The 15,042-nt window shown below is 36.5% G+C and overlaps 4 protein-coding genes across 6 annotated transcripts; 2 read left to right on the top strand and 2 right to left on the bottom strand.

Moving 5' to 3' along the window:
- Positions 1-829: 829 nt before the first annotated feature.
- LOC108567106 (cytochrome c oxidase subunit 5A, mitochondrial-like) lies at positions 830-1,551 on the bottom strand. The gene is made up of 2 exons (XM_017927371.1): positions 1,336-1,551; positions 830-1,252 (listed from the first exon to the last, which is right to left on the bottom strand). Exons 1-2 carry the CDS (start codon positions 1,461-1,463, stop codon positions 928-930), a joined length of 453 nt encoding a protein of 150 aa, XP_017782860.1. The 5' UTR covers positions 1,464-1,551; the 3' UTR covers positions 830-927.
- Positions 1,547-3,974, top strand: LOC108567105. The gene is made up of 4 exons (XM_017927370.1): positions 1,547-1,716; positions 1,773-2,533; positions 2,587-2,815; positions 3,737-3,974. Exons 1-4 carry the CDS (start codon positions 1,567-1,569, stop codon positions 3,764-3,766), a joined length of 1,170 nt encoding a protein of 389 aa, XP_017782859.1. The 5' UTR covers positions 1,547-1,566; the 3' UTR covers positions 3,767-3,974.
- A 2,013-nt stretch (positions 3,975-5,987) lies between these two features.
- LOC108567078 (neuroglian) lies at positions 5,988-12,058 on the top strand. Of its 3 annotated transcripts, none has more exons than XM_017927318.1 (7): positions 5,988-6,427; positions 7,499-7,568; positions 7,629-10,289; positions 10,349-10,619; positions 10,676-11,304; positions 11,421-11,552; positions 11,757-11,840. In XM_017927318.1, exons 2-6 carry the CDS (start codon positions 7,508-7,510, stop codon positions 11,513-11,515), a joined length of 3,717 nt encoding a protein of 1,238 aa, XP_017782807.1. In that variant the 5' UTR covers positions 5,988-6,427; positions 7,499-7,507; the 3' UTR covers positions 11,516-11,552; positions 11,757-11,840. The 3 variants fall into 3 exon arrangements, with proteins under 3 accessions (XP_017782807.1, XP_017782809.1, XP_017782808.1); XM_017927319.1 differs by lacking the exon at positions 5,988-6,427 and adding an exon at positions 7,065-7,177; XM_017927320.1 differs by lacking the exon at positions 11,421-11,552 and having other exon boundaries at positions 5,994-6,427; positions 11,757-12,058.
- A 1,626-nt stretch (positions 12,059-13,684) lies between these two features.
- LOC108567063 (probable very-long-chain enoyl-CoA reductase art-1) lies at positions 13,685-14,957 on the bottom strand. The gene is made up of 2 exons (XM_017927269.1): positions 14,777-14,957; positions 13,685-14,717 (listed from the first exon to the last, which is right to left on the bottom strand). The coding sequence occupies exons 1-2, from the start codon at positions 14,783-14,785 to the stop codon at positions 13,845-13,847; spliced, it is 882 nt and encodes a 293-aa protein (XP_017782758.1). The 5' UTR covers positions 14,786-14,957; the 3' UTR covers positions 13,685-13,844.
- Positions 14,958-15,042: the final 85 nt, after the last annotated feature.

Below are 15,042 nucleotides of genomic sequence, written 5' to 3'. Positions count from 1 at the left end.
TGTATTTGTGTATTTATTCATTTTACCAACTGATGGTGCACTTGCTTTGAGAATATAAGTTATAATTTCTTCAATTTCATTTGATCATTTGTAGTTCCATTGGGAAACCTAGTGTTTCCATTGATGTGTGTTCTTTTCTTGTCTTTGCAATATACACCTATATGTATATTGTTTTCTCTGTATATAGTTGAACCGTGATTGCTGTGCACTTGTAAGAATATAATTTTTAATTTTGTCAATTTGTAAGAATTCTGTCTACACAGGTGCATGTATGCATTGTCTAAAAAACTGCATGCAATGCACTTGTAAAGAAAATAATTATAAATAAATCGTTTATTTCTTTGAGCTAATGTTCTGTCTGATTATGCAGACACACACACAATATACACTTTCAGTCAGTGTTTAGATTGGAGACTATTAATATTTACTTTATGCCATGTCGTATATTTATATATATATATATATGTATAGAATATGATTTGATGTTTGCGGCGCGCATGTGTGTGTTTGTATAGGTAATATTTAATTTCTCTTCTTACTATAATTTTAATGAATAGTTTTAATTTTCGTCTGGGAAAAATGAATTACACAAAATATAAGTCAGTGGTATAGAATATTTTACAATATGCAATAAAGGTCTATTTTTAATCTATTTTATACCATGTTGTATTATATGGATGGGTGGTGTGAATGGGAAAAACTGTTAAAATAATTTCTTGTTGTCTGTGAAACTATGGAAACATGTAAAAAAAGCAAAAAAAATATGTACTTTTCAAACAATAATATTGTACACTACCAAATAAATAAAAGTAAATCAAAAAGGAGTAAGTTTCTTTTTTGAAAATTTATTTTCCTTTTGAAACGATTTGAAAATTTGTAGATTATAAATTAAACATTATTTCAACTATTTGCCTAGAATCACATAGTTTAGTGGATTTCATAGACGTTCTGGATGGCCATCTCTGGCTTGTCATAACCCAGCTCTTCTGGGGTGTTGATACCCAGCTCAATGAGTGTGGGTTTAATTTCCTGGATGATGTATGGGTAGATTTCGTTAACCTTAGGGCCACACTTGTCTTTGATAGCTTCCAAGAAACGTACGGCGACGGCGAAATCGTTCACCCTGCGGCAAGCCTTCAATGCAGCGATGACGATTTTAGGTTCTGGGACCAAATCCTGACCAACGATATCGTTGATTCCCTTCCTGATTTCCCAACCATCGATGTCGGTCCTGTTAAAGTAGGTCTCATACCTAAAACGTTAGAGAACTTATAGATTGACATTCGTATTGGATAACCTCAAGAGACAACCAACAAAATTACGTAATTTTTTTACCTATTGTCGAACTGCTCGTCGGATTCGGTGTTGTGGGAGGACATGAACCTCACGGCAGCCGGGGCATTGGGCTTAACCGCAACATTTTTAAGCACAGAGGCAACGCGAACCAAGGAATTGCGGAACATCTTGTGTTATTTTTCTGGCCTACAGTTAGACGAATATGCGTGCAATCTGCAAACTGATTGATCAGGACCGCTGCAGTAGCGCGCTTGCTCGACTGAAGATTCAATGCCACCAACTTGGCGCGACGAACTTTCAAAAAATACGCGCCTTTTGTTATCAAAACTTTATTTTACGCTATTTTTTCTTCAATTTTTATGTATTGTTAAAAATTTAATTTGTATCGTCGGTATGGCTGAAGAATCAAAGGAATCTGTGGTAAGTCCAGCTATAAGTTATAACACTTCTTATTAACAGAGTATTTGTATTTGTAGGGCGAGAATATAGATGAAGAGTCCGAGTGCTCCTTCATGAATGATTTGCAATCAACGGATGTAGACTTCGCGAGCGCTAGAAAAAAAAACAATTATGACCACGTGGAGAGTAAAGTGAAGCTGTATAGGAAGAACATACAAAGACAGCACTTACTCAATAAAAGGAACAATGTGGAGGAGACCTTCATGAACAATCTGAACATTACGCAACCGGAATCGTCGAGCAATTCGGTAATCGACGATCTACAGATGCAACTGGAGACATTAAATAAAAATTACTCTAAGGTCCTGAATGATAATGTAGCTAAGGACATGAAAATAGAATATTTTCGACTGGAGTTGTCAAGGATGGAAGCACAGCTGAAGATGTATGCTTCAGAACTTCCTGACGAGTCTATGCATTCGGACGTCTCCCAGACAAGTCACCATTGCTCTTCAGATTATACAGATTCCTCAGGGACCGACTCGGAAGTGCACTCAGTAGACGACTCTGATCAGATCTTGATCACGAAGCGGTCTAAGCTGAATAGTTTTCGGAAAGCTAGTCATAGGGCCATACGCAAGATCTTCTCCTGCAAGGACAATAGCTCACAAACCAATGTAGGCAAATTCAAAATGAACAGGATTGATTCCAAATTGATCGCCAGGAGCGTTCATACGCCGCGTACCCAGGTAATCCGAAAAGTCAGTATGAACAACTCGCAGAATGACGGCATCCCTAATATTATCATCAAAACGCCATTAAAGAAGAGAAACCTTTTGTAAGTTGCGAGGAAGGCAACATCAAATAGATATACAGTTTCTGTTTTTTTAGTAAACCATCGGAGTTCAGTGACGCAGAATTGCCGGACAATGGGACTTCACGCAAACCCATCGTCAGATTCTCATCTCCCAAAGTCCGAAATGTTTCTTTTAATACTCCCACTGAATGTAGAATGCAAATTCCGAGGAGACCATATGATCCAAATATCCTGTTGGAAATCGACGACGATGTTCAAAAGGCTTCTGTACTTCTAACGAACATTGGCACGAGGCTGCAACTGGTAAGAACTTCCTTAGTAAACTTGTTATTCTACGTTAAAATGAAGGTATAAAGTAGTATTACTGTAAATACCAATATTTACATATGAACAATTATCTAAAGAACAATTTTAATTCAATGTTTAAATATTCTAATATAATTATGTTCAAAAATTATATTTCGATATTCTTCTGTTCCCGAGATAAATAAGTTAGGGATTATATCAATTAATAAACTTGAGAACTTAAATTAAATCATTATTATATAATATATGTTTAATGCCAAATTAAACTCAATTAAGTGATAATCAGGAATTTGAATTTGAGGTCTTTGATAAGTCATTACCAAAATTAAATCGATATTATTGGAGATGATATAATATTGGTGTGCACAAGGAATTGCATATATATGAACATCAAGTTCCAATCCTAACAGCTAACTATTTATATCTGAATCATGAGTCTGTGTGAGTCACATTTCTAAAAAACAATGACGTATACTTTTACGTAAAAAATATAGCACAGTTAAACTGGTTGTCTAAAGTATAGTACAATTATTAAGTAACCGATTTGATCTAGTTAGAGAAAACAGGTTAATCAAAACCTTGGCTTGATCATAGAGCGCAGATACTAACCTTGAGTAATATGTCGAAATTTTTTGTATATAAACTACATGATAGTTTTACGTTATTTTATATATAAAAATATCGTAATTCTTAGATCAAAATTAATTTATATAATTGAAAAGCACGAATATTGAAATTTATATATCAATTTGTTTATGTCATTTTAAAAATGAGTTCAACGCTAAAATGAACTTTAAATATTATTCTTAAAATTAATGACAATTACCGTTACGGCAAATATTTATGATACAAGCATTTTTTTTTCGAAGTGAATTAGTAATAGAGAATGAGCGAATGATTAATAATGTTTATTTTTAGATGAGGACGCAGAAGAGTGTCGAAGATTGAGGATTTTGCTCTTCGGGCAAGGATAAAGTAAAAGTCATCGGATTCGATCGCTGGAATTAGATGTTTTTTAATTTTAAGTAAACCAAAAACGTATGGATGATGCTTAGTCGCGGTAACCAAACATCATAGATTCGTTTTTAAAATGTATCATATTTATATCAAACCCACAGTATTATCATACTTTTATGAATAAATCATTTGCAAGTCACGTTGTTCTTATTAATAACAATTAGTAATGCGTTTCAACGGAAGCGTGACGTATCTGTTTGAATCACGTAGCGATGGGCGCAACCTTGGAAGATTGTTTTTGGGAAATGAGCTAAAAACGTGGTCACTGATTGACCGCCAATTGCTGCTAAGTGAGCTCGTAACGGATGGAATGGAACATTCAGATTCTGCCCGATTATTAAGACGGCCGGGCGCGATTGATTCAGTTGCGTAATAATGCGTCTGACCAGGGACGTAACCAGTGGACAATCCAATGACTGTTATCATTCCTATAACCTTTTCAACTTAGTCTATAACCATCAAATCTGCAGAATACGCATGCGTGTGACATACATTAATCATCGATTTTTTAACTAAATTGTATTAAATCCGCATTTGATTAGTCATGATAAAATGAAGTTTTCAAACCGGTTTTAGAGGTAAATTTTTGTCTTGAATCATTTGGATTATCATTTTTAACTATTACAAACACTGTTATAAGACTAATAAAATACAAGCAATAAAAAAGTCCTTTACAGGATTTAACATTTTGATTTTATAACTATTATTATTGTATTTTCCTTTTTATTGGCGCAATAAAATCTTCATTACTTAACGTTTTGACAGAAAAGAAAATATTAAAGGTAATCTTAAACCACTTCAAACATACTGTGCAAATATTTAATTATATCCCAACGTGTTAACGGAAGTGATTCGTTATGGAATAGTACACAATGATGTTCTTATCTTTCGGAACACGTGTGTCTATTGATGAACCGTCCTTGATTATTTACGAACTGCAACGAATTAGGCCTAACAATATTTTTCTTAGTTTTATTTTTAAAATTCTTGTTTTATATAGTAATACACTTAGCAAAAAGTTTAGATGTTATTGGCTTGAGATTCTTGTAAAACTAATTTAAATCAGGAATTGAAATGATATAAAAATTATAGTAATAATAATAAATATTAAAAAGTCTTTCTGTCCTCGTTAATTATAAAATATCAAAAGAGTGACTTTTTATATAAAGTTTACATTATTTTATATTGCATTCTTAATAACAAAATAAATATATATAATTTCAAAAAAGTCAACGTATACAAAGGGCTATTGACCATGTCTTTCTGCCCGGGAGCATTCTTATTATATACAAAGAATAAAAGATAAATTTAAAAAATCGTTGTGTAAAGATCATACAAGGAAGCATTAAGGTGTGTAAATAAATAATGTAAATAATAATTCCATCATAAAACTGATATCCATTTTTTATTTGCTCATGTAACTGATAACGACTTTCACGTTATGAATGATTATTTTTCTTATTTCCTTATATTCTGTTTATATAATTGATAGCAATTTTTATTGCAATCAACAAATACAAAGCTTTTTATTTTTCCTTCTTTATTTGTACCACCATAATACTATATGCATTTATTATTATTTATTAAATCAAAAGTTGCAATTTTCTATACTTTATTTTCCCATAATTTAATTATAAAATATAAGATTAAATTATATTGTTTCAGTTTGTCTCTCATTATTTTAAGTCATAAGACAATTAGAAAATACGAAAATAATCATTCTTTATTGATTATTATTTATTTAAAACATTTTAAGAATGTAATGAAGTCATAATTCTTTACTGTTGAATAGTGATTAGTCATATATGTATTGTGTGGTTTGCATTCGAGTAATGCCGCATCCGTGATTAAAAAGTTATATTAATTCAAGTGTTAATCGTATTGAGTGAGACTAGCTAATGGTAGGGTTTTGGGAGGCGCTGGACCTAGGTCTTTGGATACGGTCCTGGACATAGCAGAAGGTCATTGTCCGGACATTTCGCTAGTTAGACTGGTTGCCTAGTAGGGTTTGTGGGGTTGAACAGGGCGAGAATATTCCGTTCGTAACATTATAGGGCAATTACCTTAATGGCATAATAAAGTGATTTAAAGTGTTTGTAAAGTGGGAATTGGCGATGCCCGTCTCCTCTATTGCATGATTCACGCCTCCCATTGGAGCGGAACGTAAACATGCCTAAGTTGGTAATGTTCTTCAGCTGAAAGCAGCAGCGTCTGTCAAACGGAATGCTTCATGTATGCTAGCAAGAGGTGGCTAGAAGGAGTAGCTAGAGAAAACGATCGGTAGTTCGCAGTTCGTTTTGAGCAGTTTGGTTTGTCGTCAGGAGCGAGCAGAGCAGAAGACAGTGGTCGGTGAACGTTGATTGCGAACATTGTGACTAATTGCCATTGTGGATAAGAGTTCTTGGGACTGGACCGCGGTCGACTTGTATTGGATAACATCGTTCGCGGGGGGTGGGAGAAAGAAGCAACATCAAACAGTGACACGATCGCAACGGCCGCACCTATCTCTGTTGTGATTGTAGTAGACTAGGATAGTGCTCGCATTACTACCATAATATTATGGATAACTAGGATCTCGTCGTCAATTATCTGGTAAGTGATAAGATTCTATTGTTATCTAATCAACAGGCTTAATTGTCTATTACCTTCTTTGCTATCTGCATCATTATTATTATTTTTTTATTCGCTTTCTGCTCTTTAATTGCATCGGCCTGACGGAAAACCCCGATCGCTCATTTATTGAACGTCTCCCCATGAATGGTTTCCTCGTATATAAACACCTCAAGACGTTTTACATCATTTTCCCAGATTGTATTCCTGATTCCTGTATTCGCGTAACTTCCATTGCGTTCGATATCTGCATTAGAAGCGTGGTTCCATTTTCCGGACTTCATCATCGCATATACAGATATATGTATATATTTAGTTGGTTTACCTATATGTCGCAATATCAATAGTTAATGTAGTATATATAGATATATATTATATACATATATAAAAAGGACGAAGTGCCACACCTTTTCGTGTTTCAATTAAAAAAGGAAACCCTAATGTTATTAAAAAACATTTCCCCTTAATGACATCATTATTCAGTAACCTCAGCATGACATTTTGCAAGAATGATATCATCCATATATATATATATACACACACATACATACATGTTTAAAATTCTTTGATTACTAATTATGTCAGGCCAAGCTAAAAATATATTCAAATACATTTCGTCCTCAACCGCCGCATCCATCATATCAGCGAAAACACTTGACGGTTAAGTGGAACACACAGTGCAGCTTACTTATTTATACTTAGGCGACCCATTATAAATAAAAGCAATTGAAGGTATTTACATGCGCGCCTGGCTTCATCCACCCACATACCATGTGCTATTTCTTTAATTGTTAATATTTTCCGTTTTCGCAACTCTATCAAAAGTCATGTATCTTGTGTAATACAGTCATCTCAACAAAGCTTCTTCACCTCTGTTCTTATTATTTTTTTTTTCGTCGTTCTCAGCTCTCACATTTTTATTTCTAAACGACCTTGGTTCGCTTGATGACACATTTTTATTTATATTTATTCAATGGTGCTGTTGTCCTCTGTTTCTTCAACGTATTTTCAAATATTTATGTGTTTTTTTGTTTGTTTCTTGTGTATTTGCAGTTCGAAATCATGTTGGCGCGCACTCTAGTTAGTTTTCTCGTGGTCGGGGCACTCATAGATGCCAGAGAAAGTAAGCCAGAATGGAAGGGTTTTTCGTTTGCAATCGATTAATACCTCTGGTGTTTTTCAGTTCCATCGCCACCGCGAATAATCAAACAGCCACCTACAGACGAAGTCCTCTTTCAGGTGGGCATCAACGAAAACGACAAGCCCTTCTATATAGAATGCGAGGCGGTCGGCGAGCCGGCACCAAAATACAGATGGGTTAAGAACGGTAAGACCTTCGATTGGCAAGCTTACGACGACCGGATCTCGCAGCAGCCCGGAAGGGGAACCTTATCCATAGCGAAACCTCAGGATGAAGATCTTGGCCAGTATCAATGCTTTGCCGAAAATGAGTACGGTGTTGCTACCTCGAACTCGGTGTTCATGCGGAAGGCCGAGTTGAACCCGTTTAAGAACTCTTTGCCATTGCCCGTTGTCGGCTATGAGGGTGATCCATTTAAACTTACATGTCAACCTCCGGACGGCTGGCCCAAACCTAAGGTCTACTGGGTAATACAGTTCACGTCGGATGGATTTAAGACTATCAACAATTCCCGCATGACCCTTGATCCCGAGGGCAACCTGTGGTTCTCGAATCTCACCAGAGAAGACGCCAGCGATGACTTCATCTATGCGTGTGCCGCAGCCTCCTCTACTAAACTCGAATACAAATTGGGCAATAGGGTCATATTGAACGTGCAACCATCTGGATCTGGTTCCTCTCTAAACAAACACGAACCGGTTTACCAATACGCAACTCGCAAAAACGAGGTGGCTTACAGAGGAAAAGTGGTCGAACTATTCTGTATATATGGTGGGACGCCTCTACCTCAAACGGTCTGGAAGAAGGATGGTAAACAGATACTTTACTCGGAGAGGGTGACGCAGAATAATTACGGGAAATCGCTGATAATAAAATTGGTCGACTTCGAAGACGAGGGTCAATATACTTGTGATGTGAGCAACGGCGTGGGTGTGGCACAGTCATACAGCATAAACTTGAAAGTGTATGCAGTTCCATTCTTCACCGAGGAACCGGAAATTATAAACGCTGCCGAAGATGAGACAGTGCAATTCCGCTGTTCTGCGTCTGGTGTCCCAGAGCCGCAGATCAAATGGATTCATAACGGTAAGCCGATATCTGAAGCCTCGCCCAATCCAAGGCGTAAGGTGAATACGAACAACATCATTATCGAGCGGTTAACCAAAACCGACACTGGCAATTACGGCTGCAACGCCACCAATTCTTTGGGTTATGTTTACAAAGATGTCTACGTGAATGTTCTCGCATTGGCACCAGAAATTACTGAAGCTCCCAGAGATCAAGATGCTGTTGACGGAAAGACCATCAACATGACCTGCAAAGTGTTCGGTGCGCCGAAACCGGAAGTCAAGTGGGTTCATAACGGAAAAGAGTTGACCGGCGGCAGATACAAGGTCTTGGAGAATGGCGACTTGAATATAGAAAGTGTACAATTCGATGACAACGGCCAGTATACCTGTTACGCAGAAAATAAGTTTGGTAGAGCCAATGCATCTGCCATGTTCACAGTCAGAGCTCACACTTACATCTCTGATGGCCCAGAGGACTATGAAGTAGCAGCAGGAACACAAGCCACATTCAGATGTAACGCCGTCCAGGATCCGTCATTGCCATTGGAGATCATTTGGTTGAACAACGGCCAAGAGATTGATTTTGGTGCTGAGCCCAGATTTGTGAAAACATCTGATTACTCATTGACAATTACAAAAACCATTGAATTAGATTCGGCAACCTACACTTGTATTGCTAGAACTCCTTTGGATGAGACCCAGGCGCAAGCGACTTTGACTGTTCAAGATGTACCGAATGCACCTACAATGAAAAACAGTATCATCTGCAAAAAGAAGGATGCGACCATACAGTGGATGCCCATGGGAGATAACAGGGCGCCGATTTTACATTACACGCTCCAATATAATACTTCCTTCACCCCAGATACTTGGGTGAACGCTTATGATTTCATTCCGGCCGCAGATACCACTTATAATGTTCCTATGAGCCCTTGGGCAAATTACACGTTCAGGGTGATTGCGTGGAATAAGATTGGTTCATCAAATCCTTCTGCTCATTCTGAGGTCTGCACCACGCAACAAGAAGTTCCTCATAAAAATCCAGATAGAGTAGAAGGCGAGGGTAACAAACCAGATAATCTGGTTATTAGATGGACCGCTATGCCAGAAATCGAACACAATGCTCCTAAATTCCAATACAAGGTGTTCTGGAGAAGAGACATCCCTGGCACCGATTACGTTGTTAATGATATTTTGGATTGGAGGCAGGATAAGCTTGTGATCAATGAGCAACCATCGTTCCAACGGTACAAGATTAAGGTGGTGGCAATGAACGAACTCGGTGAGGCCGATGTTTCGCCGGAAGAAGTTATTGGTTACTCTGGTGAAAATGAGCCGACCCAAGCTCCGCAGAACTTCACTCTTCTCCAAATCCAATCACCGACAACAGCCTTGCTTAGCTGGAACCCAGTTCCATTGGAATCTGTACAAGGACATTTTATAGGTTACAAAATTAAAACATGGACTGAAAATAAATTAGGACACAAGGAGATTCAAGTACAGGGAGAGGCCACCAAAGCATTGGTTACAAACTTTGTACCTTTTAGTAAAAACTATGCTCAAGTCTATGTGCACAACGGAAAATACCATGGACCACCAAGTGAAACGCTTAGCTTCGATACACCAGAAGGAGGTAACATTTTTATTTTCATTAGTTTACCGATACGACTGTAATGCTCCTAATGTTTTTAGTTCCCGGGCAGATGTCATCCCTAGAAGCATACCAGATGGGTTCTTCTGCCTTCTTACTGTCTTGGAAAAAGCCAGATCAACCCAATGGAATTCTGACGGGATACAAGATTTATTACGCCGTTGTAAATGGTACCGCAGTGGGTAATGAAATAGCTAGGACCCCGCAAATCAACAATCCTAACCAGCTGAGGGCGAAACTGTCCGGCTTACAACCAAATGTCAAATACAGGCTGTACATTAGTGCTACTACATCGGCCGGAGAATCAAAGAAGTAATTTCCGATTCGGATGTAATCGAATGTTTCTAAATACATTTTTATTTTTTTAGGTATTTCATTGAACGTGTTACACGTGGCGTTAATGCTGTACGGCCGGCTATTCCGAACTTCACCTGGGCTGGACAACCAGTAAAAGGCAACTTAGCATCTATTCGGGTCAACTGGATCCCAGATTTGGAACGTCCCGGTTCTCACTTTTTCGTGAAGTACTGCAAGAAGGGTGAGACCAACTGCGAGAGCACTGCACCAGAGATGAACGAGGATTACCTGACTGTCGCCGGACTGCAGCCAGGCGAACTATATGAATTCACAGTTGTTGCTGTGGATGGAAACTACGTAGCCGAGAGTCAAGCTCAAGATGTGGACACCTACGGTGTAGAAGGCCCGATTATCCAACCCAGAGAGAACGTGGCTACAGCTGGCTGGTTTATTGGCATGATGGTGGCAATAGCATTCCTACTATTCGTACTTATCATTGTGTGCATTGTAAAGCGAAACCGAGGCGGCAAGTATGCCGTGCACGAACGAGAACAAGCGAACGGACGACAGGATTATCCCGACGACGGAGGATTCCACGAGTATTCCCAACCTCTGGATGGCAAGTCAACAGCCAGTGAACCGAAACAAGGACCAGAAAGTGACACGGATTCAATGGCTGAGTACGGCGAAGGCGACACAGGTAAGAAACTAAACCACTGAAATTCTTAAATTTTCTTTGATTTCGGGGAGTACGTTTTTCTTTACATTGTGTTCGTTTTATTTATTATTTCTTTTTTTTTTACTTTAAATCGTTAGAGGGTATGAATGAGGACGGTTCATTTATTGGTCAGTATGGCCGTAATCGAAAGCAAGGCGAAACCACATCTCAAGGATTTGCTACTTTAGTTTAAATGAAAACAAACAAAAAAACATACAAAAACACAAAACGTAAGATTTATTTATTTTATTTTTGTCTTTTCTTCTTATTCTTCACTGGTATTTGGTGTGCTAACTGGGTGCTTATTTTCTAACTAATATGTACACTTGGTGGTAATCTTTAATCTATAAAATGGATTAGCTGGTTCTGGGATAAGCTATTTACTATATACCAATGCTCATGTATTTGTGCTCATGTTTTGTTTCTATTTGCAGGACGATTCACAGAGGACGGTTCATTTATTGGACAGTACGTGCCTACTAATATGAGGCAGGCACCACCAAATGTTGCCACATACGTTTAAGAATCTCAAAATTAACTCTCTACTTCTAACTTAATAAGCTTTCCTGAGCCTTTTTTCTTCTCCCTTCGGCCCCCGCCTTCTCTACATTTGTAGTTTTCACCTTCCAGACTTATTTTTGTATTTGTTTTTTTTATACATTTATTATTTTTATTTTTTTATTTTATCCATTTACTACGTTGGATATGAATTCGTCCATTTTTTTAGGTTTAATTCTCCTAGTTTATAATATTTAAAGTTTGCAAATCTAATATATAATAGAATAAATAATATGAAAATATATATATATATATATTTATATATATAAATACGTTTGTAAACTTAGTTTGCCGGGACAAAGTTACGCGGTGCAATCAAATTGTCCGCGTGGCCGCCCATGAATTTTTTTATAATACAATTTAGGTAATTTTTACTTTTATTAATGTTGTTGATTTTTGACAAGAAAAGAACCTCCGCTGTATTATAAAACAATTCGAATATTCGCGTACATTTGCTTTTTTCATTGCTTAGTTAGGTTAGGCTTAACACTGCCAGAAGGGCTTGGTTATTTAATTTGTTTACCGTTGACGGTTGTTATATATATATATATTTATAAATATTATATTAATCATATACAGGGTGAAATTGGAAATTGGTGCACTAATCAGTTTTGGTTCGTTTATGTTATGAGCACCTTTTTTTACGTGAATGCCTGTTGAACTCATGCGTGCTACCGTCGAAAAGCAAATTTTCAAAAAGTCAAAGGTTCAAACAAATGTGCTTTATCAATTTCCAGTGTTATTTTGTATGTATTGAGAAAAAAAATAAAAATATATATACATAGGTTTGCTTTTGTACATGTAAAGGTGTCGCAACGCACTGTTGAAGATTATTGCTGCTATTTTATGTATAAACAAAAGAAATTAAATTACGTCTCCACCAACGGAGTTCATGACAGCAGCAGCTTTTTATAAGAATTGATTCATCACTTTATTATTTCTTTCTTTGTTATATATATATAAATACATTATATTTTTTTTTTCCTCTCGAAAAGGTACATTATTTTTATAAAAAGCATTTTTATTTAGAACAAAATATCATTTTTGCACTTAAATAAAAAAAAAATGAAGAAAACATTTATATAAACATTCCAACCGTTTCTCATCTTTTTACAAACCCCATTTTTTTACACATCGTTCACATTATTTTATTTTTAATTGACGAGGATATCGACTGTCTCCCCTTTTTGGCTGTTTCTTGTTTCCTATATTAATAAGTATGTGAAAGTTCCATATAACAGTTTCAGGCTCGCATCCTAAGAAGACTCCAAATAAAAACTTCACTTACTGGCTTTAATATTTGAGAACTAATTACTAGTACACTATACTTAACTATTTATTCACACCTTCCTAAGGCCCAGTTTTCTTCACCAATGAAGATTATGAAGCTTGCATCCTAATCTCCCATATTGCGTAAACACACACATATATATATATTCGATTTAATAATATGAATCTTGGTTTGAATCGAATACGACACACGCATGTCTTATTCTAAACTTTTGGGTCAACAAATTGCATCAGTCATCAAATTAGAATTTTTTCATAGAAAAATTAACTAAACAATCTTCGAATCATTTACCTATGCAGATACTTCAATTAATGTATATGCTATGTATTTTTTTTAAATAGATTCTACTGAGGTGATTTAAACTTTCTTAATAGATTTTCTATTAAGTCTGGTATTTTCAACTTTAGGTAATCATAATGTTATGAAAACTTAATGTTCGAATAATATAAGACCTTGGTCAAATGAGTAGAACATTTTTGTCTTTGTTTTCTTTTGTAATTAAAATATATTACGTAAAACAAAATCGAGAACTTTTATTACCCGCGCAAAATTTGTACACAATTCTATTACATAGACATACAAAGAATATTATAAAAACATAACTAAAAACTTTATTATTACACTTCAAATGAAAATCCACATTACCACAACATTAAATATAAATGTATAACTTTTATAAGATGAACGGAATGATGGCCTTGCGTTGCTTGGGGTAGTTGGGGAACTCCTTCTTGTAGTTCCTGTGCTTGCCCAAAGCCCAGATGGTCATTTGGAACATTCCGGCAAAAGCGAACAGGAAGGATGGAATACAGCTAGTCATGATCGAGAATCCTAACCATGCCGTGTACTCATACGTGTAATTTGGGCATGAGACTAAATTGAACAAACGTGTTAGAGGATTGCCATCTGGTACTGGTATCTTGCGAGTCGTGGTGCCGGCCGGACGCAAATTCCTCAATAATATGTGAATACTTAAGTTTCCAAGCTCACTGAAACCAAAGATCAGAAGACCAACAAACATCTGTGGATAAATGGGTTGGGTGAACTTTGGATGGTTAACATGGTATGCTACAAATGCAGCAAATCCCCAGTAGTAACTGCAGTTTTTGAACAGGTTACTCAATGGCATAGTACCATGAGAAAACCTGTGAATAAAAATGGTTTCAAGCAGTCTCTTAATGTAATGCATACTCCAACAGAGCAATGCTAAGAAGGCACCAGTTGACATTTCTGAAACCTCATGTCCATAAATAAGCTGAGGTCTAATTGCAAAGATTGAATACACAACTAATGGACCAAAATATTCAGCAATAAATACACCAGTCCAGGAGATCTGTGGACCCAAATCTTTCAAGTACAGTTTGCTGCATGATGGCAAAGTGCTACTGTTACTTATATCTTTTCCCTTGACTTCATCTCTTATTGATTGCCTGTTTACATTAATGTGGGCTTCTTTAGCAATAGCATTTTTCAAATCCAGCACAGTCCAATTGTTTCCTGGCTTTATTTTGCAGTATGTAGTGCCCTTGGTTGAACATACTTGAATCTTAAATAATTATGAATTAGGTTATTGATACTAAAAATCTTGTACTATTATATACTTACTTCTGCCATGACTATAGGAATGCAGTGAAATGCAAACACCTACTAACACGTCGTTATGTACGCACTTCTAATAAACCGGTCGGTGGTTATATTATTACCTAATTGACCTATGATCACCGATTTATACAGCACAACACGACACTTCAACTATGAAAGGGTAAATACGTAAATACTGTGACATTCTATGGTTACGCCATCTATTTACAATGGACTCAGCCAGCAGAAATCGTTACTTGCACTTTTTTTACATAATCGGCTTACCTGTA

This window comes from Nicrophorus vespilloides, unplaced genomic scaffold, assembly GCF_001412225.1.
Source record: "Nicrophorus vespilloides isolate i.1.1-1 unplaced genomic scaffold, Nicve_v1.0, whole genome shotgun sequence".
NCBI classification, from domain to species: domain Eukaryota; kingdom Metazoa; phylum Arthropoda; class Insecta; order Coleoptera; family Silphidae; genus Nicrophorus; species Nicrophorus vespilloides.
The sequence above is the reverse complement of the archived record's forward strand: the minus strand, read 5'-3'. Positions and strand labels throughout refer to the sequence as shown.